The 26,182-nt window shown below is 41.5% G+C and overlaps 2 protein-coding genes across 4 annotated transcripts in view; one reads left to right on the forward strand and one right to left on the reverse strand.

The window, feature by feature from the left end:
- The first annotated feature begins 3,521 nt into the window (after positions 1-3,521).
- On the forward strand, positions 3,522-8,686 carry zgc:165604 (uncharacterized protein LOC792578 homolog). Its single transcript, XM_035666190.1, has 7 exons — positions 3,522-3,585; positions 4,543-4,697; positions 4,918-4,984; positions 5,114-5,245; positions 6,616-6,771; positions 7,916-8,038; positions 8,123-8,686. Exons 1-7 carry the CDS (start codon positions 3,522-3,524, stop codon positions 8,320-8,322), a joined length of 897 nt encoding a protein of 298 aa, XP_035522083.1. The 3' UTR covers positions 8,323-8,686.
- A 978-nt stretch (positions 8,687-9,664) lies between these two features.
- The window catches only part of LOC118331604 (pecanex-like protein 3), a 24,975-nt gene continuing 8,457 nt past the window's right edge, over positions 9,665-26,182 (reverse strand). The window contains exons 8-36 of one of the 3 annotated variants that reach the window (XM_035666648.1): positions 25,561-25,690; positions 25,022-25,191; positions 24,452-24,509; positions 24,223-24,334; positions 23,894-24,051; positions 23,368-23,521; positions 22,283-22,315; positions 21,993-22,164; positions 21,773-21,883; positions 21,526-21,617; positions 21,280-21,389; positions 20,566-20,671; positions 20,378-20,470; positions 20,105-20,255; positions 19,573-19,717; positions 19,029-19,206; positions 18,606-18,714; positions 18,281-18,410; positions 18,110-18,168; positions 17,797-18,012; positions 16,967-17,220; positions 16,524-16,754; positions 15,904-16,007; positions 15,640-15,787; positions 15,316-15,546; positions 14,883-15,157; positions 14,630-14,799; positions 13,995-14,401; positions 9,665-12,901 (exon numbers count right to left, since the gene is read on the reverse strand). In XM_035666648.1, the coding sequence (XP_035522541.1) occupies positions 12,749-12,901; positions 13,995-14,401; positions 14,630-14,799; positions 14,883-15,157; positions 15,316-15,546; positions 15,640-15,787; positions 15,904-16,007; positions 16,524-16,754; positions 16,967-17,220; positions 17,797-18,012; positions 18,110-18,168; positions 18,281-18,410; positions 18,606-18,714; positions 19,029-19,206; positions 19,573-19,717; positions 20,105-20,255; positions 20,378-20,470; positions 20,566-20,671; positions 21,280-21,389; positions 21,526-21,617; positions 21,773-21,883; positions 21,993-22,164; positions 22,283-22,315; positions 23,368-23,521; positions 23,894-24,051; positions 24,223-24,334; positions 24,452-24,509; positions 25,022-25,191; positions 25,561-25,690 (4,460 nt within the window). In that variant the 3' untranslated portion in view covers positions 9,665-12,748. Of the gene's footprint in view, positions 12,902-13,994; positions 14,402-14,629; positions 14,800-14,882; positions 15,158-15,315; positions 15,547-15,639; positions 15,788-15,903; positions 16,008-16,523; positions 16,755-16,966; positions 17,221-17,796; positions 18,013-18,109; positions 18,169-18,280; positions 18,411-18,605; positions 18,715-19,028; positions 19,207-19,572; positions 19,718-20,104; positions 20,256-20,377; positions 20,471-20,565; positions 20,672-21,279; positions 21,390-21,525; positions 21,618-21,772; positions 21,884-21,992; positions 22,165-22,282; positions 22,316-23,367; positions 23,522-23,893; positions 24,052-24,192; positions 24,335-24,451; positions 24,510-25,021; positions 25,192-25,560; positions 25,691-26,182 lie in introns of all 3 variants that reach the window. The other 2 variants (XM_035666646.1, XM_035666645.1) reach the window with 2 other exon arrangements.

Genomic DNA, 26,182 nt, shown 5'->3' on the forward strand with positions numbered 1-26,182 from the left:
CACACACACACACACACAATTGAAATAGTCTGTGTGTTTTCTGTGGGTTGATGCTACAGTGTGTATATTCTTCACTGTGGGATGAACACAGTGCTGTATATACTGTATATGGTGGTGAGCTCTGACGAGGCCTCACCATTTAATTCTATATCTCTACCTGAGTGAAAAAACACCCCTAAAGGAAGCACTGGAATAGTTTTGCCAATTCTCTGTCATCAGTGGGGATGTTTTATTTTCTAGCCTCGGAGTAAAACACTTTTTAAATATACTGTTTCACAGCTGGAACGCACAAAGCTGGTGCTGGATGTTATTTGTTGTTTGAATAAATTGGGAGAAGTCATCCTTGTGCCATAGGCTCTTTAGTTTGGGGTTTTATAATTAGTTGTAAGAGCCCAAATTAAACAGTTAGGAACATGAATGGTGATCACAAAATATCTGAAACATTTTACACTAGGAACCAGGAGTCCATAAAGTAAATCTCTCAGCCTGCAGTGAACCTCCGTGTCTGCATATTTTCCCATATATCTGGGTCAACTGCCGATTCATGTAGGCCCACACACACACANNCTGACCTGCATGTTTAGGATGTTCCACCTCACACACACACACACAATAAAAAATCAACAGCACCTGAAAACAGGCTCAGGCTGCCTCCTTATTTATGAACATCCTCTTGTGTTGGATTTGATCTGCAATGTTAGTGCTGTCTAAGTCTTTTTAGTACCTTTTTTTTATGTCGGCAACCTATAAAATCACCATAGTAACTTACTGCTTTAAATGAAAGGAGGAAAGAATAAAGATGACAGGAACCCAAACACACTGCAGGTGGAGACTCAGACCAGCTTGTATCAGTAACAGGAAGATACTGACCTCATTGAGGTGACATAATAAAAGGTCAAATTTGAAAACTTGAAAAGGTCACATGTTGCTTTGCTGCTCTCACCTCAAGAACCTTTTTTTGTCAGGTCTGACTGTTTTTTATGTACTTCATTTTCAGACCCTTTTTCTGCACCAACACTCAACTCATTTGGAACTCGTTTGGTTTCGATAAATAGCAATAAGTGGACCACTGTTGCTAATAATCCATTTATAACTCAACAAGAAACTCCCAAAATCATCAAAATGCTCATATGTGTAATATAATGTCCTTGTGTTCCCTATATGCGTCTCATTAAATCTAGTGGTGGAAGAAGTATTCAGACCTTTTACTTAAATTAGCAATACTAGAGTGTAGAAATACTGCTACAAGTAAAAGTCCTGCATTCAAAATGTTACTCAAAAGTACAAAAGCATTGACATAAAAATATAATTAAAGTACCAACATAATGCAGAATGGTCCATTTCATGTATCTTGTTGGTTTATAATTAGTGATGCGTTAATGTGGAAGCATCACTTTATTATTGCAGCTGGTAAAGGTAGAGCTCATTTTAATTTCTTTATATACCAATGAGTTGCTTAACCTATAATAATAGATCATAATTTATCAATTAATTGATGTTTTACATCAACAAACAACAGTAATCTGCTAAGTAACGAACTAAACATGCCAAATATAAAATGGAAGTACAAGTACACCTATGTGTAAGTAAACGGGAACATATTTGGATGATCAGTGGAGAACTTGGCAGGCAGATTGACTTATGAAGCATGAATAACTAACACATTTTATGTAAATCCATCAAAAAGCATCAGTGACGGTATTTTGTTTAGCCCATAGGTCATAAATGGATAATGTTCTTATCACCAGACGACTTGCTGCAAGTGTCAAAAACTAATCTTTGAACCTTTCCTCACACTAGTGACATCCTTGGATCTTTGACTGCCTTGAATCCACAAATATCTACACAGAGAAATGGAAAAGCTTTTTTTTTCAAGAAAGAAAGAGCTCATTTAGGACTCCACCGGGATAGACAGGCTGATACATATTTTTATATCTGTAATACAGATGACTTACTGTATGTTGAATAGCAAAGCTTTGAGTTAAAAACTTCATCTGTGCTGTAGGTTTTTAATATTAACACAGAAAGAAAGATTGTAGCCATAAAGGTTTCTATTTAAACAAAACGAAAAATGAGACATGATAGATAATAGGCCTTATTATCCATAAAGCAGTAACAAGATAGCTGTTTGCAACACGATAAGTAAACCTTAAAAACGTCAAAAGCATTGAATGCAAAGTAATAAGTGAAAGTAAGTTCATTGTCGTCATTTATCATTTTGTTTTTCTTTATCGGGGGCTCTTCCGAGTTTCACAGCTACCATTGTTTCTGCTAGATGCTTGAAACAGAAGGGTCAGAGTAAATCCTACACACTCGTCCTTTAATTGATTAGTCGTTCAGTCTAGAAAATACCTTAAATTGGTAGAAAATGCTCGTTACAATTTCCCAAAGCCTAAGCTTATGTTGTCCAACCGGCACTGCAAACCCAAAAGATAATAAATTTACAGATATAAAACAGATACAAGCATCAAATCCTCATGTTTGTGAAGTTAAAATCAGATTTAAAAACAAAAAATGAAATGATCCTAGAGAATTGTTAATTTTCTGTTGGTCCACTTTAGTCCATTAATCATTCCAGCAATTATAAAAAATAAGAGCAAGACTATAAATGACGCAATTCTCCTCTCAGAAAAGGAAACCTGAATTCAGCAATAAAAGCAATTATTCAATTTAATACCATCAGGAGTTTTGCTCCTGCAACCTCACTTGGTCTGGTATGATCAGCAGCTAATGTCAGCTGACAGGAAGTCATCGTTATGGTTACTTGTTACTTGTTGCAGTGTTTGTTTGGAGGGAAAACCTGCAGAACAGATTTCTGTAACCATGGCAACAAAAGCTATCTGCTATGCACCACATACTGCATGTTACTCTGCAGCATTATGGGACGTCGTCTTATGCCTAACAGGTAATATTTGCTATGGAGCAGCTTGCGTTACACTAACTAGTTAGACTACTAGCTGAGCAGTTATAGCTTCCATAAAGGAGAAACTTACATTACACACACATCCAAACTTAGTCTATGTTCACACTGCAAACCGTAGTGCTCAATTATGATATTTTGCTGTTTGTTGGTTCATAGTATTTATTAAATGTGGCCAATATCAGATTCCAGTGTGAACAGATCCTGGTCCTGAAGTGACCCGCATAAGGAATGTGAATGTAGAGTGACGTAAAAAGTCACGTGAATTCAGATTAAAAATCCGACATATAAAAGTGGTCCAAATCAGAAATGAAAAGATCAGATTCCTTGTGATTTGTGCTGTTCACACTGTCATGAACACACTGTCAGATTTGGGTCACTAGAGTCTACAGTGTGAACGTGGCCTTATAAAGCAGTAACAGGACTACAGAAATCCTCCTGTGGTCAGTGTAGTTTAACAAACAAACAATGAGAGGTGAAAGTAAAGGCGGGTGGGGTTGGTTGCACTGCTCAATAGATTAATCATGCATGCCTAGTTTTTGGCCACCAGCTTGTACGCAGGGGAAGAGAGGACTGCCTCTCTCTGTGTTTCCTCTCAGATATGGGCTCTTCTGGAAGATGGATGCTCTGGACCCTGTGTGTGTGTTTCACCGCTCTGGAGAATGGTGAGTGGGCCTGTCTACAGCTTTGATACAAAGTCAGTAATACAAGAGATGAGAAATGTCGGTCACTTTGTACATGCTGCTATTGCTTCAAGGGTTTTGAGGGATCTGCAAAGCTGCAAGAATTACTTCTTCTTTTCTATAATTCTTTTGGGTTTTGGTTAAAAAATAAACTGTATACGATATTTGTTACTTTTGTTATTCTGTTGTAAGTACAGGGATGAGAGACCCTTATAATCTGCAGTGCAGAGCCCTCAGTACTGAGATAAAAGTGTTAAAACTAGACCCTTGGAGTATTTGGACATGAACATGCCTGTTGTAAATATGATTAAGAATTTAAAACTTTAAATTAATGCTTGTATTCAAAAAGGGCTTTAATCTTATATAAGAGTGTTTAGCTAAAGATTTAATTTGCATTTCGTGGTCTTTTTTCTTAATTGCTTAATCAAAAATAGCCCCCGATAAGCAGCCCTTTTTCAATATTACAGTTGTATCCAATACCGCCTCCGGTTTGTCATATTGAATGTCTTCGTTTGAAAGGCTCTTTAAAGACTGACGTTTTAGGAACTGGTGCTCTACATAGAGACAATGTCATGAATTGACAATATGTTTTAATGAATACATCCCTGTGAAGTGGGCTGTTGTTCCACCCAGTCTGTGGCCGGTTTGGCTCACCCTCAAAGCTGTCAAGTGTAATTAACAACTAATATGCACGCTGAATTCCCACACACACACAAACAAAAGGCCTGAGGATGACAGAGAGGAGGGAGGGGGTTCATTATTCCAGTAATGAAGGAGGAGAGGGAGGAGCGGGGGCAGTCTGCACATCGACAGGGAAACTAGGGAAGTTAAAAGCAGGGTAACAACAATAAAATGGGAAAATTTAGGAAATGAACTTATGTGACAGATATGTCTTGTCTCTTTTTTGTTTGTCCCTTCCTGCCTTGTTTATTGACACAGTCGCACTCAGGGTGACCATGAGGGAATCCAGCCTAAAGGTGGTTCGAGGGGATTTTGTTGTCCTGCCATGCTCTTTCTTCACCTCCAGCCCTCTCTCCAGACTCAACGTCATCTGGACTCTGGCTCCCTTCTCCAGTCCAGAAACCCCAATACAGGTCTGAATTGCAACACAAACACAGTCAGACATCTCTCTGCAAACTGATCAGATATATCAGGTATTTCGTTATATCCTCCGTGGGTGTGTGAGCCGGTAAAACACACCGTCCTGAACTGAACCTGCTGCAAAGATCCAAATTTAACCCACAATCACAGTAAAGAATCCCCTCTATGAAATATGGTCTGAAACTACTCATTACTGGATGCTCTCACCTGCAGGTGATTGTGTACGACCATGGACTGGTGATTGAAGACCCAGCCCTCATTGGCAGGGTGGGTTTTACAAGTAAGACCAGTTAAATTAACTACTGTGTTTTTAAATTTACTTCTCAAGGACAGTTCTTAAAAATCCATCTTTTTTTAAGGATTAATTTATAAATTGAATACAGGTTAAAAACATGATTATTCCATGCAGGTATTCCCTGGAGTGCAGACATTGTCCTGAACGACACACGTGTATCAGATGCCGGTATTTACCGCTGCATGGTCAATAACCCACCAGAGACGGCGGATCCCGGCATAGGAGAACTGGAGCTCAGTGTTCTGGGTAAAGTGTGTCACATATTCCACTAGAGTAAACTGGTTCAGTGGCATTTACACATTTAAAGCAATCACCATCTTTTTTTAAAAGTCTGATAAGTTGTATTTGGTGTATTCCCATCCACACCTGCCACCTGATTTTTATCCTACTTGGTCCAGCCTAAAATACTTCAACAGCTATTTGTTGGATGAAATTCTGTACAGACATTCCTGGTTCCCAGAGGATGTATTGCATTGACTTTGTTGATGCTCTTCACTTTTCCTCAGTTTGATATTTGTGCAAAAAAACAAAACACCCTGTGCACACTGTGCCTTTCAAACTATGTGTATTTATATTTCATATTTGTTATTTTGAATGGTAGAATATATATTTGCTATGGCCTATTGTATTGTATGGTAATGTGAACCTGTTGGATTGATGAGCACCCGATTACTTAAAGGCACACCTAATGGCAATAAAGCACAAATCTAATGAAGCAACATGAAAAACCCTGGTGTGCACTGGAATATGTTTATTGTTTGGTTTACTTTGATATTTGTGGTTTTAAATGAAATGCCTCAATAACTATTGGATGAACAGCCATGACATTTGGTTCACACATTCCTGTTCCCCTCAGGATGAACTGTAATAACTTTGGTGATCCTTTAATATTTCTCTGGTTTGGATCACGCAGTCAAAATTAAAATGTTTCCAATGTTTTGGTTTAAATACCTGTAAAACTAATGAAATTCCCATAACCCTCAGCACAAATTAGCTCAGGCTATCGTGCTAAAATGCTACATGCTAAATATCATCATGTTAACATTCCCATTGTGAGCATGTTAGCAGTGCTGAGGTTAGCATTTAGCTCAAAGCACCTCTGTTTATTATTATTATTCTGTTACTTTTACAGTTAGTAACTCCAAAGTCCAAAACTGTCTAAATATTGTAACATAAATAAATAATAATGGGTTGACATGATATTTCTTTTTAAATATAATATTAGCCTGTAACGATGATATTCTTCCAATATATTGGAGCTTCGATTAAAATGCTCAGCCAGAGAGGTTTAAGAAAGCAGAGGTATAAGATACATACATTTGTCTTTCTCAGTGTCTGTTGGTCATCCAGACCTGAGCAGCAGTAAATAAAACCTTCCTTACAGCTCATTACTAACATTACATCATATGGATGAAAACAGTTGACCTTCCTTTCAGATGTTACTCACAGAACCAGAACTACCTGTAGAGTCATACAACTAGTTTTATGGACATAACATAATTTTAATGGCAGGACTTTATTGAAATGTAAATTCAAGTCGGATGTGCACTTGCATCTGTTTCTAAGAGTTCTGCTGCTTTACATCCTTTTAGAAACATATCTGATTGTTTCTGTAGCGCCACCTTCGCTACCTGTGTGCCAGTGGGACGGAGATGTTGATATGGGAGGAAGTGTCACGCTGTCCTGCTCGGTGGCAGAGGGAGTCCCCACTCCAGAGATCCGCTGGGATAAACTGAATCCAGAGGAAATCGCACTTCCCATCAACATGGAGGGTCAGTGACACACACACACACACACAGCCAGTACATTATGTGTTTGTCTTCAACCCAAGGGACTCTTCTGTAGAATTATAATCATCTTATACAGAGATCAGTGTTTTATTTTAAAATCTACTGAAGAGCTCAAGGATAGTAAAAAGATGTCATATAATTGTTTATAAAATGAGTTAAATTCAAAAGTGCAAGGAAAAAATTAGTTCCATTTTAAAATTGTATTCAATTTGAGAGTGATACAGCCTCAGTGACACACTTTCAATGCCCATAATGAGTATTCAGTGGCTTTTTAACCTAAGACAATAAAACATGAAACTACTTAAGGGAACAACTAGTGACACTTAATTAAAGAACCATATATTATTAACCTTATAAATAGGTAATGCTTAACTAATGCATGTAACATGAATTCCTGTTGCTCACATTAACTATTAACCAAATTAGCTGGACCCTTTTATTTGCTCAGCCTCTAAAGCAGTACCAGTTCTCACATGAATATAAATATTTAAAGTCGTATTTAGATGCAAATATTTACATAATAAACATAAATACCATTTATGAGTACAGCTTTATGTGACTGGCTTGATCACATATCAATTAATGTATAGAGTAACTGAATTAATTGACATTCCTTAACTGATGATATATGAAGTGTGAACCAATGACATAACGTCATAGTGACAGTGTACCATTGGGGTCTTCACGAGAGACTATTTTAAAAAGACTGGTTCAAATTAAAGAAGCCGAAATATCTCAAGTTTTAGTCCGTTGTAAGTTAAAAAGGAAAAAAGCTGGATCTTACACTTCCCATAATGCCCCTGCGTTTCAAATGCCCACATATTTTGAACCCCACATATCCAGTTCGTATTGCAGCTCTTTAAGCCCAAGATAACCATGATGATCATCACTATAACATCATCATGGCAGCTTTAATAAACTTGTGCTCCCTCAGAGCCACAGAAGACATTACACAACTGTTTCCACAGGCTAAGCAGTGCTCCTTGTGACAAGTGAGCCGAACGCCATGTGTAAAATCAGTGCTCCTCTTAGGCATGTGATTTGTGAGAAGTCATTATCACCGTTACGCTCGCACTTCTCTTCTCTCACAGTTTAGTGTCATTAACGTGGCTCTCCCTCCTCTCAGATGATCTGTCCGGCTCCGTCCAAATCGTCAACGTGTCGTCTCAGACGTCTGGCCTTTATCGCTGCTCCGCCACCAACATCCTGGGAACAGAGAACTGCTACGTCAACCTGTCCATCTACAGCAGTAAGCTCCTCTCTGCTTACCCATAATCCCCTTTGCCTCTTTGCCCTAAATGTTTTTGACGGATGGTTTCGTCTTTCTCTGCAGACCCAGACAGTTCCTCGGGCCTGCTGCAGGGTGTGCTGCTGACCTTGTCCATGAGCTTGGTGTTGCTGGCGCTGCTGGTGCTCGTGCTGTGGCTCCATCGCACGGGACAGGATGGGAGGTGGAGGGAGGGGAAAGAGGAGGAAGAATGTTACAATGAGATACGATACACTCCCTCTCTAATGAAGCGCTCGTTTGTTTGATTTCTTAAAGCTGCAGGAGGTACATTTTATAAAAATCTCAGAGAAAGATAGTTGATTGTTGAGTCTCCAGGTGATCAAATGCTGATACTGGCTTAAAAATAATTGGTTGAATCTCATTCCCAGATCCCAGTGTCCTTATTTGACGACCTGGGAATGAGACTCAACCATCGTCTGTCTTCGCTCTGATTGGTTGTTTTCATTCAGCTTCGGGGGATTTTTGCAAAATACCATTAGGGGCACGAGGAGGGATTATCTGTCTCATGTACTAAAGTCAGGATATAGTGAAAGTTTAAGCAAATACGTGACAGATATGATAAAAAGTTATTTTTATAAAGGTTACCTACTGCACTTTAACATCCAGGAAATAGAAATGCTCCAACACAAGTGTCAAACAAAAGACTCTGTTTCACCTCTAATGGATTTGCATACTACTGCACCGCTGTACAGCCTCACAAATGCTGAAATAAATGCTCAAGTTTCCAATTATGTGGCATTTCATTTACAAGACATACCTACAGTTGTAATGCATTTGACTGCATATACTTTGAAGCTTTTCTCCAATTCCCTCAAAACCAGGAAGCAATTAAACCTACATGATAAAAAGAGGGCACTCAGGATCCCCGGGGCTTTAATTATCTACCCAGAAATGCCCCAACAGACAAACCACCATCTTTACTTTTAGTGTCCTGCCCTACACCATGAGATGTCAGTCCTGAAGTCCCTACGTCAAACCCTACAGTCCTAACCACCTCATCCACGTCCCAACAAGACTGCACAAAGTGTAGTTGGCTGCATTCACCATATTAAATCTGTGCAGCTCCCTGGCGGCCCACGCACCAAGGCTGAGTCCTTGCTGCAGCGGCTGTGGGTTCAAATCTGACCCGTGGCCTTTCGCTGCGTGCCATCCACTCTCAGTTGTCCCATTGATTAAAGGCTGAGAAAGACCTCAGTGTCAAACACATCCCTCTGCCAACAGAGAGCAAAACGCTGGGCGCTGCAAGGACAAATATGGCCGCAGGCTCAGTTTGTAACTATTAACGTCTGACAGGGTGAGATTTAGTTTATTTGAATGTTTGTCCTGTATTATTTTGAAGTTTGCAACATATTTTAGATAATTACTGTAAAATGAGTCAGAGGTTAGGAAGGTTAATTACTAGCTAATCTGCAAGTTCACTAATGAGCTTTGATTCTCAGCACATTATTAGAGTTTACAGCACCGTGACACTACTGTAAGGTGTTTCACATCATTTTTAAGGTTTCTAAATAAGTACGAATTGAGGCAAAGTCTCAAGAGAAAAAAACAACATGACAAAGAAAAGAAAAATGAAAACACTCACAACAGTTGATTTGCAAACAAAGACACAAAAACCTTTAATTTAAATAGGAGAAAGAAAAAAAAAAAATCACATAAAAAACTGTACAGAACATTGAACATCGACTTAAAGTTCTTAAATAAAAGACCCCTCTCCCAAAAAAACTAAAATAATAAAAACGATAAACAAAGTGGGATGGTGTATGATACATTTTGTGCAAAAGAAGTTTTAATGATTCTTCCCAAACTGCACATTTCAATGTGAAGAGTGCCCCTCTCCACTCAGCTCTCCCCTCTGATGGGTAAACACAAGAGTCCCCCCCCCAAACCTCAACATAGTGTCTTAAATGTAAAAGAACCCAAAATCCAATAATAATAAAATAGATTTATATTTTAAATATATATTTATATACGAAACATGCTGTACATAATTTCAGAGATTAAGAAATCCCTTTTTATTGACACCCAGGTCTGTCCATGAACTTGTGCTTTCCTCACTCCCAGCAATGATAATAAAATAAAAAAAAACAATATTACTCCCTGTTGCTTTGGATACACGATGAATGAGAAAAGAAAAACAGAAAACAGCACTGATCAGAAAGTCTCTGTTTTTCCTGAGTCGAGGGAGTTACTAACGTGTTTGGAGAGGGATACTGACGCACTTTTCACCTGTCGTCGCTTCTTCACAGCCGAGACGGTACAGAAATCTCGTGGCTGCTAAAAAAGGTTTAAAACAAGTAAACGAAAGCTTTATAAAGGCGTGTCCCTTGTTCAGATGTTGGTAGGAGCTGAAAGTTGGGGGAGGAAAAAAAAAAAAAAAAAAACGGTCCGCAAAGACAATGTGATTCAACAAATATATGTGGACTGAACAGCATGCAGAGTGCAGAACATATTTGAACCCAGAGAGAGGAAACACTGGAAAGGGGGCAGCTTTTGTCATGTTAGTGTGACTACAGTACTCAACCTGCCTCTTAAACTGTGACACTTTTAAAAAAACTTTTTTATCCCCCTTTCAGTTTTCTCCCTTTGGCCAAAAAGTCTTCCTGCAGAAGAAGTCAATTTCTTTCCCGTTTTAGACCCTGAGAACGCTGGCCCCCTTTCAAGTTTCCTATAGGGGAACTCCGCTTTGGAGAAATGATTTGGTGAGAAAACTAGCACACGAGGCAGTCTTCTGCCACGGCGATTAATTCTCGAGCACAGGGTTATTTCAGAAGCATTCAACCACTGCAGACGACTGGGGACACATTTGGGGCCGAATTTGGTTGGACTGCCAGCTCCAGCCTTTTTTTTTCGTATTGCATGACGTACTTAAACCCTCAATCGGTGTTTCACAGTGGTGGAACAAAAAGAGTGCAAGAGAGGGAAAGAAACCATCTTAAAGTGACTTCTCAGGAATACTTCCAGTTATGTTACACACTTTAAAAAAAAAAACAAAAAAAAAAAACACATTGGTGAGATGATACGAATGTGATGACACCAAAGAAATTGAGGGAGGGGCTGGGGGGTGGAGGGGGGGTTACAGTTGACAGAAGGCAGATTTCCAATTTCGATACATCAGCACACCATATTGACAAACCCCGTTAAAAGATATCTGTAAGACAATATTAATCAAATAAATATTCCACCTTTGCTTTCAGTATTTATTCAACTTTGTTTCTCCAACTAAAACGCTGGATTTAACTGTTGTAGAAACAGCAGTAGTAGTAGTAGTGGGTATATTAGTAGTAGCAGGAGATGCAGAAGCAGTAGTATAGTAATGGGAGGCGCCATACTGCAGACAAAGAAAACAGAGCTCCCCATACAAAGCAGCCTGGGTCCCTGCTATTGGGAAAGTCATGAGCTGAGTGGATCTGATCAGAGAGGGCGTCATTGATCTGTTATCCAAAGAAAACAAAACTCAGTGAACCTTAAAAACACTGAGGAACTTGTGATTCTTCAAGTAAAGTACAAAAAAAAAAAAAAAAAAAGACATTCCACTCATCAAATAAAAAAAAAAAGCCTTAAGTTTCTGACACTCCCAGTTTGTAGGTTTGTGATCAACACAATTTTCACAGATTGATCCTGATCCTTGGGCACCAGCTCTGTCCGAAGTCATCCCACATCTCCGTGTTGCTAGTCAGATTCAGGACTCGTGTCCAGGCCTAAATAGACTGTAAACTAGCGGTAAAAGCACCACATGTTGGCTGGGATGGAAGGGAGTTAATTATTTTTTCCCTGAAACTTGCTCCAAGACAGAACTGTTGAGTGTTGATGTTGTCAGGCACCTCTTTAGGAAATGGGCCAGAGGACAAAGATGAAAAATCTGGTGGGATGTGTTTTCTCTTTTTTTTCTCGTTGAATATGTATAATGTGCAGGGAAAAGAAGTGGAGGCTCCTGAAATTGGTCAGCATGTACTGTTAAATATTGTTTGACACACAACTGTGAGTCCGGTGAGTATGGAAAAGAGGGAGAAAACAGAACAAGGCTTATCATGGTTTCCACATATCCTTCACCTGCACATACAGCAACATACTTAATATCTTTTTTTTTTAGTTTTTTTTTTTTTTTTTTAAATTGGTTATGCAAAAAAACTGCTGCTGCAGATGTCAAGTGAGAGAAAGTCAGAGGCGTTCCTCTATTCTCCAGTATAGAAAAATAATCAATCCTCAAGCAAAATATCCCTTATAATTGCACTGGCCTTTCTGGCCTGTCACTACTGTTCCAACCTAAAGGTTGTCCATAGAAACACTGCGTGCCTTTGTCAGAAAAAAGGTAAGAATGAGTATATAATCAGGCCTCATGATAAAAGCTGACTTTGGAACAAACTGATTGGCTGAAATCATTTCATGACCTGACGCACATCCGCTCAGCATGCTATCAGACGTTGAACTCCTTTGGCTGAGAAGAAGAGGGGTGATCTGTGTGTGTGTGTGTGTGTGTGTGTGTGTGTGTGTGACTGAATCCATCCAGTATTGCAGTGGGCCATTGGAGGATTTACAAATCGCCGTTGCGCCGACTTGAAACGAGGGTTGATGGAATGAGTCCCGAAGGGTGGAATGAGTGTGGTCTGGGCGGGCCAGGCCGCGCTGTGCTTTCACTGCAGAGAATGTCACTCGGGAACTCCCAGTGCAGACTCAGCGCAGGTGCTCAAGTAAAGGCAGCTCTGTGGATTCCTCTCGGGGGGTGGGGGGGTCGCCTGCAGTCAGCAGGGTTGGATCCATCGTCTGAGTGGCTCCCAGAGGGTCTTGTGTCAGACTGGTCTCTTGCAGGGGTACAGGAGGAGTAGGCTGTAAAAGATAAGAGACATACATTATTTTTAAACTTCTGCACTGCCATTAGAATGAATGACTACTAATGTGTCAGAGCTATGAGATTTAGCACCAACATGTCTCTGCTGATCAAACGGGCAGAGAAAAGCCACTTAATGTTGCTTCAAAGAAACTAAATGATGTGAAACAAAAAATGCTGCAGCATGCAGCGATGTCGGGGTCCAAACAAAAGCAAATGAAGTAAAGTTAGTTCACACAGATGCAGCGAGAACTCGTCTGCCCACTGAGCAATTCTGATCGTAGCTCAACAGAGCATTGCTTAGTTCTGGCTCACTTCCTGTTAGTGTTTCTCAACTGCAGGAACGTTGAAACTCTTCACTCACAGCTAAAATAAACTGATACACAGTTTGAGTCATGAGCAAGTCAACTGCTGTAAATAAAGCACGCGATATGGATTCAGTAGGTGGGTAAGAAACTCCTTATTATGGTTACTGTCCAGCTCTAGTTTGTATTTAAAAGTGTTAGAAATCTGTTAATAACACCTAACATCCTAGCTGCTGCTAATTATTATTTTCATCAGTGATGAATCTACCAATTACTTTCTCGATTACTCAATTAATCATCTGCTACATAAAATGTCAGCAAACAGGATAAAAGGCCCGTTGAAACGGTCTAGTTTAGTCCAAATATTCGGAAGAAGTTGGAATCTGGTAGCTATGGTAACCTTTCTTTAAAGGACCAGTATGTAGGATTTAGTGGCGTTTGGCAGTGAAGTTGCCGATTTCAACTGAACACAACTCAGCCTTCAAAGCGTGCAGGAGAAACTACGGCGGTAGGGTTACTGGAGCTACTGTAGAAACATGGCGGTTCAACGAGCTGCTCCTTCTGATAAAAGATGGAGATAAAAACGGCTAGCAGATACGTCAAAGGTTTTAAGATTTACAGTCCAAAATGTGAGCTGAACTTGGATTGATGACGGTTTTGGAGGAAAACTTGTACTGACCCCAAAATGAGTATCTGTGTTTCTTGGATTAACCTCTTTAATGTTTGTTTTTCTTAATCTCTGAAGTTACATTTGAGTGAACAGTAAAGGAACTGGCAGCCTCCTCACCTGTGTGCGTATGGTCTGTACTGGTCCTCCATCCCCCTCCACTGCAGCCGGTCCGTTAAAGCCCTTCCTGCCTGAAAAACTCCACTTGCCGAAGTGGCTCTCGTAGTATATTCCGCTGCCCTGGCCGAGGCCAGCCCGCTGGCCCCCTCTGTGCCCCGAGTTCTCCAGGAGGCTCACTGGGCAGAAGCGCTCTGGTCCTGGCAGGGGAGGTGGGACCACAGAGCCACTAAAGGAGAGCTGGGAGCTGGACAACTGCTGGCCCAGGAGACCTTGGATGGAGGATGTACGCTGTAGTGATGTGAGCAGACCTGCCTCCATCCTGCCCTCTGACTGGCTGAGCAGAGCTAATGGGAGAGGTTGGGGGTGGTGAGGCCAGTTCTGGGTTGGACCTACGGGGTTGTCTGTACCTGAAATGCAAAAGAAATCATTTCATTCAGTGATTTTTACTCTATTAAAATGATCTAAATAACAAATACTTGCAATACCGCCACGCAAAGAAGTGAACTGGTTCTAAATCATTCGAATTTACACCATCTCAGTGGTTTCAGGTTATCATCTCCCCGCATATACAACCTCCTGTGTCTGATTGTGGTTGAGCAGACAGTTCCGCAGGAGGAAGCAGTTTCAGCTCTTACCCAAGAAGGGCTGGATAGTGGTGATGTGCGGCTGGGGAAGGCCGGAGGCTGGTGTACTCTGGGTGGTGTGGACGGCTGGGTTGGTGGAGATGGAGGTGGAGCCGCCACCGCAGTCTGAGTCCTCGATGTTTCCACCGCTGTTACAGCCAGCGCCACAACCCTTTTGTAACCTGCAGAGAGACGTACGGTATATCAGAGTTCAGACATTCAGACTGTACGTGCCCATTAATCACACGAAGCTCAGACCACACACCTGTCCCAGCTGCTGATGAGCCAGGTGTAAATGTTGTGTGGGCTGACGGGTCCTCCCCACACAGACCGGAGCTGGCTGTGCCCCCCAGCGTATGATGTGGTGAGGGGGGACACGTATATGGGGTAGCCAATGGGCTGGTCGCACGAGGAGTTGATCATATTCCTCAGGGCTTGTTTGGCGTTCTGAATGCTGCCGCGCTCTGGGTTACGATTGCGCAGGAAAACCAGCTCCTGCTGTTGCCCCGCCCACAGCCCACGCACACACTCTCTGTTCACCTGTAGGGGGCAGCACAAAGGTGGATTAAATATCAACAGCACAACCCTTGCTGGTTCAGGGTGGGAAAAACATTGTGTACATCAACTCTCTATATAAAAACAATTACAACAAGCCAGAGATAACAAGACGCTAAGAAATAAACGGGAGGAGCTGTGACCTTGATGACTCTGAAGCTGAGGAACCTCTTGTTAAGCATGATGATCTTGTACTCGTCGCTGCCGTCATCCATGATGTGGCGCAGTGCCAACAGCGAAGGCATGTTTGCTAGAATGGCGCTGCGCCACACGGGGTCACCCTCGTGAGATATCAGCATCTTCTCCTCGTTGGCGGTGATGGCGTCGTACAGAACCATGGGATCCTCATACTCATCTGGAGATGTAAAGTGGTCCTGGAAGAAATATAGATTACAGGTTTGGTCTCAGTTAAGTGATGTCATTTCATTGTTCTGAGGCTAGCCTTCGTCTTCTGTGAGAAATGCTACCTGATGCAGTTTGAGGGACATCCGCACTCCTGGTGCCACGACTCGATTCAGCAGGTCCATATCTGCAAACACCCACTCGTCCCTGGGAGACGTGATGCGAAAGTCTCCCTTGAAGAGTGCATGGAGGCCATAGAGAAAGGGCTCCAAGCTGTCAAACGGACAAACGGCAATCAATAACTCATACTGCAAGCACATATATGTGTGGTGACGGGTGGTATTAGCTGCAGTTGAACTGTAGATTGGAGTACGGTCTGGTGGTGTTACCTTGCAGACATGCTGTGGGAGGCAGTGCCCAGAGCTCTTCTCCCCAGAATACACAGCCCAAAACAGAGGTTGACAAGTGGGGAATCTCTTTCACAAGTCACCGGCTGCACAATACAGAAGTTAAGATTGATGAATAATAATAAGATTAATGAATAATAATAATAATATTATACAGTTCTTTGTTCTATAAATACTACTATTACTACTCCTACTACTACTCAATATGGATATTGTTTTATTTTCTACATAATAAAGAGACATGAAGCATGTAAATGGTACTCTGTCATATTGGTTCTCTGTAGAGCTGAAAATGGTAACATATCCAGACAAAACAAGCAGCTCCTGTCTTCTTTTAATAAGTAAAAGAAAAGTTTCATCACCAGATGTAGAGAAATGCATCACGTCTCTCCTCAACTTTTTATCTATACCACCTTTCTGGCATTTCAGTTTCAAAAGGTTCAAGGTTTCTTGATTTGCAGAGTATTGTTGTATGTATGGCTATTTCTGGTTACAACTCAAGCAGAGATCAGAATACAGATAGCTAGCATAAGAAAAGAAAAAAGACAAGAAAATCGCAGATCCCTGTGGGATTCTAGTCTTAATGTTGTGGAGAGTCTAACCGTTTGACGCCTGCTGTTGCAATACTGAATCCAGTCCAGGTAAACCATGCAGAAAGAGGACGGGGTAATGCCGGAGGCCCTGTGGTCGTAGTCCTCGTCGATGTTCAGGTTGAAGGTGGGGTCGCTGTCTACATAGTTAGGCCCGAGACAAGGCCGTAGAGCTTCCTGAATCGTCTCATTAGTCAGCCACTCTTCCAGCTTAGACGATCGACTCACATAGTAGATGATGCTCTGACAGAGGAAACAAACACATGAGCCAAACTATCCAACCAGGAAGCGTTTAACATCAAAAGCACAGACATTTGTAGATAAACGGAAAACTCAGCGTATAAAATATAATCTCCAGAAGCTAAAAAAGAAGCACGTCACCATGTCAAGAGTTAGCAAGAAGCATTGTATAAGAACACAAGGCAAAAGAGAACTCCTTTGATCCAACAGCTTACCTTCACATAGTACGTGATGAGGATCTTGCGGAGGTCGAACACTTGCAACATAGAGGCTGCGTTGTTGTCGCTGATGCTGTAGCCCTCCAGCACGTACTTGGTAGCGGCCACCTCCCAGGCCAGCCAGCGCTGTCCAAAGGCGGCATTGAATGACAACATGTGGGGGAGGTGACCGGGTTCACAGCAACAGCAGCCCTCGTCCTCTTCTACCCCCTCTGTGATGGCCTCTACCTCCCTCTGCTGACAGTAGGTACCTGGACAGATGTGAAGCAGATGAGGGTCAGAGCAGCAAAGAGCATTCACGTGTATAGTTGACAATCTGTGGCGCGTTAGGCAAAGTAAACATCTATTTTAAAGAATTTTCCATCATTTTATTGGACTAAATACGAGACTACAAGTGTAGACATCCTCTGTGTGTAACATTCACTGATTTAAAGTTAACTCAGACTTTATAATTTAGATTATAACTCCCTGCTTTATTGGCAAGTGACAACCTCTTTAGAGAGTGACGCACAACATCTTTTATAGTTGTGAATAGCCCTAAAATAGACTTGCAATCTTGAAACTGATCTTATTATCAGAAGAATAAAAATAGATTATAAGAACTGGCAGAAAAAGTAATACTAACTAAAAATGAATAAATATGGGTGCTGATAAGCAGTACAAGGATGTCAGCTGCTACATTGTACATGAATAGTATTGACTGAGATATCATTGAGAACGCTTGATAGATACCCAGGTGACACGTTCAAAACAGCAGGTAAACAACTTTAAAACTGAGTGTACAAGCTACAAACACAGTCAGCCCCCCATTGACCCCCGCTGCTGACCTCTGAACTCTAGACCCCTCAGCTGGAAGGTGACCAGGCCGTTGCCGATCTCGATTATGTGCACCAGAGCGTTGAGGTAGTCCGAGGCGAGGATGAAGCAGTCGCCTGTGGTGTAGGTGCCCCAGCGGCCGAGCAGCAGGTCTCCACACAGGCTGTGCTGCAGGGAGCGCGTCAGGTGTTCATAGAAGATCGAATTTAGATTGTTGTCATCAGCACCTGTAAGAAAATAAAAGACAATCAGAAAAAAAGAAAAAAAGAAAAAAAAAAGAGTAGGTAATTGAAGTGTAGTTGGTGAGAGACTGTTAGGGCATACCTGGGTTGCGGTCTAACTGAGTGGCAAGTCTGGTGTTGGAATGGTCGACGCGCTTGGTGCTGCAAACATGACAAACTAGCATCAGTACTGAATGTAAATGCTTTAGATTTAGACATTGTACAAATGTGGAATTACATTTGATAGAATTTTTTATTTTTTTTAACAACATACTTGTAGTCTCGTTCCCAGAATTTTACAGGTCTGGTGTACGAGGTGACAAACACAGCACTGCCTAGGACAGGATTGAGAGGGGTGGAGAAGATGGCAGAAAAGATGGCTTGGACAAAAAGCACAGCCGAGTCTGAAACAACACAAGTTAAGGACACAATAACAACATCTGTACAATAACGCAATTTAATACAACTACTGCAGCAAAAAGTAGCGTATAATTTTCTATATTGTTATAGTGTGTGCTACTGTTATTTTAGATCATATTTAAACAGTAAAGTGGACGCTACTTTATCATTGACATTAAATCAAACAAACTGAAGGATACGGGGCACGGCGAAGGGTTGAGCGAAGGCGTGGAAGGCTGAGCCCCAGGTGATCTGCCAGGGGGCAATGTAAGTCAACACAAAGCGAAGCTTGTACAGCAGGTCCCACATCTGAGAATTCAAAGGACAAATGCATTAAGAAACATATCACCATCTGTATTCATATGATTACACAGACACAATACTGTTGATACGACAGATGCCCAATGTTGGGTGTGGTTACAGGAGCACAACTTGACCACACCCAACCACATTTTTCTTTCAGCCAGAGAGGGCAGTGAAACTCTGCTTTTCAGCCTGATGTTAAGGTGCTCTTTTACATTAAGCTGTTAATATGTGCACAATAAACTGCAAATATTTCTTCTTTTATTCTTAATTTATTGTTTGTAATCAAAATCATGAGATGACAGGGCGTGCGTCCTAACCTTGCTGAAGAGAATGGACATGAAGTAGTAGTCGATTAAGAAGGTCTCTGAGAAGTGTGGGTAGTCAAAATGGAAGAAGAGCGCGGTGAAGCACAGCGTGACGTACTGCTGCGACGGGGCACAGAAGGACGAACGCAGCAACTTCATTCCTGCGACTGAGATAAAGAGAGCCCGGCTGCTAGACAAGAGAGAGATGGAGAGGAAATTTAGTGACACAAACTGACACACATGGCTAAAATCCCATAGATGATGAAGCAGCTGCCTGCGTGTCAGTTTAACTGAAAATGTCTTCATAAACTATTACACAGACTTGCTGGTCTACTGGGTGAAGAGGGAAAAAAAGGCAAATAACTGAGAATATATTTTATATATCTTGTGCTTCTGAGCACAACCGGCAGAAAGCAATACACCTGGGGGTGGTTCAGCATGTCTATTAATTTTATGTTCTACGGTTCCAAAGCACACATCCCCGGGGAGCAGAGATGGAGAAAAGAAGAATGAATAGATGGGGAAAAGTTTGCAGACAGAATGGGGCGAAGCTTACTAGATGTCCAGATCTTTATGGTTCTGGCCTACAGTTCGAGCTTCTGTCGTGAGGGAGTTAAGAACCACAGCTGGGTAGATGAAATATTTCTCCACGCACTGAAGCCATGCATACAGCTTCTCAAACCACATCAACTGAGCAGCATCTGGGGAAAACAGAAAGAAAAAACATCTTAAACATCTGTCAAAGAAATCCACAGTCCAGTCTATCCCGATGTTCCCCTATGCAGTGTGAAACTATTTTACACCGACAAATATGTCTTGAGATAAAATAAAGCTCTATTTTGATTCTTGATATCAGTGATATTTGAAATATGAAGCTAATTGTATAAAAATAATAACAGGTTGGTGCTGTTCAGGTTGGTTAAATATCTTTCTCAAGAGCACTTCAAATACGGTCTTAATGTTGAACATGCACTCCATGCAGCTTTTTTCCAGCTTACACTATTCCAGTTTTCTTATGTTTTTAAGATACTTCCACCTGCATGCTTCTGCGTATGTGAACAAGGATGAAAGAGCAACCACACACTCACCTCGGACCTCAAACTGGCTGTACTCTCTGGAGCGCAGCACAGGGTGAGCCAGGCAGAACCATGGCAGCTGCTTGCGAAGCTGAGGCAGGAGATAGTGTGTAATGAAGCCTACAACTCCGGCCAGGATGTACAAGACAAAGCTAAGAGCAGGCTGTAGATCAAGGGCACAAAAAAAGGGAAAAAACAGCATGAACAAATCTGTAGAGATTTTTTTCTACTAAAATCCTCTGAGAAATGTGTTGTAAGAACAGGACAAACTCTGCTTGAACTAACTTGAAGAGCGATGAAAACTGTGCTGGCACTGATGGCGAAGGTAATCACAGCCATGAGGGGACACATGACAAGGTCTGAATGAAAGATCTCTTTCTACAAAGAGAAAGTACAAGACGTTAAAATCACTGACACCATGAAATCAAAAGTGAAACTGCAGTCTGTGCAGGGAAGCGAGCGGTCATCTTTACCACAGAGTTACGCAGCTTCTCGGGAAGAGGGTCCTTGATCTCCACAGGGGGTTCTTCTGGTGTTCGGTTCTCCAACTCTGGGAATAACTTTGACCGGACCAGTGACCTGATGTAAGTGGTAAAACACACAAAAGGAACCATGAGAACTACAACAAAAAGCTGTAGTGTAATATCAAAGTCTACACAGACTAAACATCGTGAAAGCGGCTTGTCAGCAGCAGCAGAAGAAACAGCCCTTCATCAGCGTTTACACAGGATGCATACAGGCACGCTTCTGTGTGTAGGTCAGACACGTTTAGGCAGCACTCTGAGCCCATTACATAATCACTGTAGTTACACACTTAAAGCCTAAAATTATGCTTCAGGTTGCATCGACAAGCATAAAGTGCAAGTCAAACACAACCCATTACGCAGCCTTTGTAGACAGATTTATTGATTAAAACAGTTGTTTCCGCAAACTGATGACAAATTTGGCTGAAACGTGTATACAACATAAAATTAAAACCAAAACAGGTTTGACACTAAATATTAGACTTTTGATCAGACTTGTTTTGCAGTGTTTTAAAAACATATATACTGCCTTTCATGTTTGGGCTTGTAGCTTCCTAAAGGCTACATGCCACTGTTAACTGTTAATCTACCATGGATGGAAAAACAGGATTTTCAATGATATATAAAGGTCATTACTGACAGCGCGAAACACAAAATACTGACCACAGGATGGTGGGATCGCTGCTTTGGCGGCTGAGGTGGTACGATAAGGCCAGGAGTAGGCCACAAAACACAGAGAACAGTACTGGCACATGGGCATCCCCCCACGGTGCCTAATGTAAAAAAACAAACAACACAATATTAAATGAATGATTGTTCACATCGATTCCTACTCTGATTAAAATCTCTGAAACAGAAATACTACCAAAACATCTCTACTTTCATGAAGAGCGTCTCTGTTCCACTTACGCTGATAGCACCGAGGCAAAATCCATACAGCAGCGCAGCCACAAACATGCTGCGTATGAGGCTGAACAGAGATGAGAGGGGGCTGGTAGTGGCTGAGGACAGACAGACAGAAGATTAGGAAGAACCTAAATGCAAATGATCGAGTGCAGTTCTAAACAGTTTTAAAGATGCTTTAACTCTTGACTAATTTCCTCATTTCCAGACGAGGTGTTACTTCATCATCCTGTCTGTGTAGACATGTTCTTACCAGTTCCACCAAAAATGTGCATGTCAATCTGCTCCAGCAGACACATCACAAAAGTATTGACCTGAGGTAGCAACCCAAACAGGAAAATAACCGGGAAACACAAGGCAAACACTGTGGGACAAGAGAGAAAGCTAAATTAGCACTCTAATATCAAATATAAACATTGCTGAAGTGTTAACAATGTTAATGGGAGCGATGACCTGAACATATAAAAACTAACCAATGAGCATATCCCTGACACAGAGCAGGAAGTGTGCAGAGAAGAAGGTGACACCATAGAGGGAGAAGGGTTGCAGGCTGCCAGAGCGCCCAGATAGGTCAAAGATCCAGATCATCACACAGCACAAGCAGAAGTAGACCGGCCGACTGTACACAATGATCCAGTTATGGCCCTGTTGAATAACAGGCAAAAATTACAATTACACGACAATGACAAGGTGAAATTCCTTGTTTTAGTTTGTGCTTTGGGGATATTTTAGCATAGAAGAAAAAGGTGAAACTGGTACTCACATGCATGGGAGACGCTGCATCTGGTTGTACACTCTGAAAACAAAGAGGGAGGGAATTTAGGTTTCACATATATTTCACATTACAAAAAACAGAAGCAACACTTAAAGGACGTATTTCTGAAGACATCACATAAGACACTTAACACTAATTTTAGAATTGAGCAGAATTGTTCATTTTGAAGGCAGTGACATTGTCTGATTAATTGCCCGAATTGGATTTCTGACAGGTCTAAAATTTTGGTCATCTGCAGTTTAAGCAGGTGTGATAAAAATTAAACTCAACTTCACAGCCAAAAAGACAAATCACACGGTTTTCTGACTAATGGTGCTCTGATCAGGGTCGGTGGATGAATGTGTGAGTGTGGTGTGGTGTAGTGTTAAAGCGGTCGTAAAACTAGAAAGGCGCTATACAAGTACAGTCCATTTACCAACTTATGTTTACAGTGTACGCACACAGCTACACCTTTGTCTCACACACCGAACCTCTCTCCATATACAGAGCTGCTCCTTTACTTTGTTTCACAGCACATTAATGAGGAGGCTTCTTAATGACGTTGCCTATCGATATCAAAAGTGTTGATTTACCTGCTCCGTACTTGTTAAACATCCACAGGATGACCTCTCTCTGTTTCTCTCCAAAATACTAAAACGAGTCCCTGGCTGTTAAAGTACCAGCAGCCCGTTCAAGTAAATCTGTGTGTGTCAAACGCTGAATAACTTTCCCGTGGAATAAAATAAATGGGTCAGCTGATCGGCCCTTACATCGGAGTTTATAGAGGTGATTATAGGCTGATTACAACTGGTGACTGATCAATCGGAGCACCCTTACTTCTGACATCTTCACAGCCATCTGTGGGTCTATTGTTTAGTTTTTTCTGCAGCCATCTTTCTGGACTAAAACATTATTGTCACCGTCAATGGCCAAAACTAAATTAATTGGGGGTTCAGTGTGAGTACCCATGTCATGACTGGCTGTACAGTGTAAGCACAGAAGCTGCATGTGTTGATCGTGCAGATTACTGTAGAGTCTCTGCCCATTTGTAGCAGAAACAAGATCAATAATAAACAAATCCAGAGGTAAGGTACCTTCAGTAAAGAGTACTGGCAGCTAGCAATGACCAGGCAGAACTGGAAGACCCAGATGTCCCTGAAAAAGCCCTGGAGCAGCAGAAGGAACCCCAAGAAGGCCACCAGACTGGCCAGCACCACAGCAAACACGTTCTCTCCCACACGGCGGTTTCTGGCAACAGACAAGTCAACATTTGGACAACTTAATTATTACTGAGATAGTTAACATGAAATGATGTCTACTGGAGATGTTTTAAACACACATTGATTAAAATAAGTAAATATTCTGTTGGGCATCAGACCCATGGTAATAAAGGGACTACATTTGTCATTCTGTCTGGATTTAGCAGCCAGAGAATGTGGTTTTACTTTAATAACACGGAACAGAAAGAAACAAAAGGACAATATTAACATAAGACTCAAGTGCACTGACATACATTATTCATTACATATTGGTAAATGATATTGGGGACAACCAAGTAAAAAATGCTTTGCGGCCAAACAGAGTATTAAATCTCTGCTTTACTCCAACAGTCTGGCTTACCTGTCCAATAAGGCCAGAAGAGCCAATCGATCATATCGAACCCTGAGCCACTTCCCAGGCAACACCCAAAAGCGATAGTACTGTTTGGGTTTGGCTTTCTCCTCAATCATCAGAGTGTTTTCCTGGGATTCTTGTAGAGACTCGTGATCCAGATCAAACTACAGATGAGGTGAGAAATGAGTGATGAGTATAGGAGATGCAACAACAAGGATAGTTTCGTCCAAAGCAGAGTTTTGACTAATTTAAAAGACTTTCTACCTGGAATAATCTACCACATCAAACATCAAAAGACTGCTAACCTCAGGCATTTCCAGAGGCACTCTGCGCACCTGCATGCCCTGTAAAACCACAGGTCTGGGCTGGAGCATGGACAGGACCGGTGCCCCTTCCTGGACCTCAGTGGAGGTGAAGCTTGAGGACTGGGACTGTCTCTCCCTTTCCCTGCAAGTGTGAAATTTGATGGCATTGATTTTAGTTTTAAGTCATGGCCTTCGAACAGTAAATGAACTCTTACGGCGCTGAAAATGGCAACCTGGTAATAAAAACTTCATAACTTACTGAACTGGATCTTCATAACCGCCTCCAGCAGGTCCAAATGTGTAGGACCTCTTCACTCCTGTTACACAACAGAAAGAAAACTGAAACTTTCAACGGGTAATGACCCACGGTTACATTTGTAGAACTAACAAATGACACAGTTGAGTGTTTGTAATTTCCCCAACTTTTACAATGTTATTTTTATTCCATAAACTCAAACAAATGTAGACTGAAAACCGGAGGTAACAGCTAGCCTATATCTGCCCTAAGCAGACTCTGCTGGTTGCCTGGCAACCTCTTAATGAAAACGAGATTCCAGGAAGTCACTGCACCCGGCCAAGAAATAGCTTTGCACACAACCCTCCATTAAACCTCAATTTGTTTTTTTTTTTACACTTCAGTTTTTGTATTACTCTTTGGACAGAGCCAGGCTAGTGTCTGGTCTTTAAGATAACTGTCTCCTGCCTGTAGCTTTATATTTAAAAGACAGGCATGAGAGCAGAATCAATCTTTTCATTTAAAGCTCAACGTGAAAGCGAATAAGCACATTTCCCAAAGTGCTGAACTATTCCTTCAACGCCACTTCCTCACCACTCTCGTCGTAGAAATAGTGCACCGCGCCCTCTGATGTGTCGTCGAAGGTGGAGGCCTCATGGATGCCACTGCGGGGCAATAGGAGTGAGGAGGCAAACTGTAACGCTGAGGGAAGAGTGCGGGTCCGTGAATGGGAGGAGGTCCGAGCCCGCTGGAGGTCCTGAAGGCTACAGGAACAAAAACGCAAAAACTGTGTTCAGTAACATTGTCCAACATTAGCTTTAAAATGTAATATGTTAAGCCATCTGTCCTGCTGAAGCTGGCATGTTCCCTGAGTGTTCATTACAATTAATTAATGTTATGTTATGTAGTTATTAACGTCTCCAAAACCTGCTGAGAATATTAACTGTACGAAAAATGGCCAGAAACATATCCCCTAAAATACAGCAGCAATTTTAATCAGGCTTACTATTTCTTACACCCATCATACTGTAAACCTGCCGATACCTTTGACTGATGCACATCTGGTAAATAAAGGCACAGTTGAGGCAAAGCACCAGCTAGAACAGTCACTCAGCTCTGCTTAGTCCACTAACCTGGGAGGGGATCCCATGGTGGATGGGGGCGGTGTAGGGTTGCTCCCAGCATTGTGTCTCCTGCGGATGGCCTGGGTCCTCTTAACATTGCTGACTGAGTCGTGTTTGCCCCCATCCTCTGGAGCCATGGCTGGAGAAGGGTTATCAATTACAATGACACAACAGGTTACATTACAGTGTCAATGTACACGATACAAGGCACCACTTGCAGAAAAGAAAAACACCAATATCTAACAATATCCTATTAGTCAGTTAGTTACATTTTACTTTTACCATTTAGAAATTATTGTAGTTACTATAGTTACTTACTATAGTTAATATTGACAAACAAACATCTGCAGAGATTATGCAATATCATGTCGCAAATTGAATAAAGCTTATTATTATTAAATCATACATTTATCCAGGAATTCCCACTGCACCAAATTCAGTCCATGTCACAGTTTTGGGGTCACAGTTTTCATTTTGGCTTGGTACATATTTTATATATTTTATTTGGTACAGCTAAGCTTAGGCTTTTCAAGTTTCAAAAAACTATTTATCTCTCACACACACACTTCATTGTCAAATCTTAAATAAAACAATGGGCCCTATTTTAACGATCTGAAACGCAAGTATCAAA

Source organism: Morone saxatilis, unplaced genomic scaffold, assembly GCF_004916995.1.
Source record: "Morone saxatilis isolate NCDOM2014 unplaced genomic scaffold, NCSU_SB_2.0 Contig20, whole genome shotgun sequence".
NCBI lineage: Eukaryota > Metazoa > Chordata > Actinopteri > Moronidae > Morone > Morone saxatilis.

Excerpts from the sequence above, each read along its gene's own strand:
- zgc:165604 (XM_035666190.1), top strand. The coding sequence starts at position 3,522 with ATGGGCTCTTCTGGAAGATGGATGCTCTGGACCCTGTGTGTGTGTTTC. Across the intron at positions 3,586-4,542 it reads TTTCACCGCTCTGGAGAATG|TCGCACTCAGGGTGACCATG; the intron begins GTGAGTGGGCCT and ends TTATTGACACAG. Across the intron at positions 8,039-8,122 it reads CAACCTGTCCATCTACAGCA|ACCCAGACAGTTCCTCGGGC; the intron begins GTAAGCTCCTCT and ends CTTTCTCTGCAG.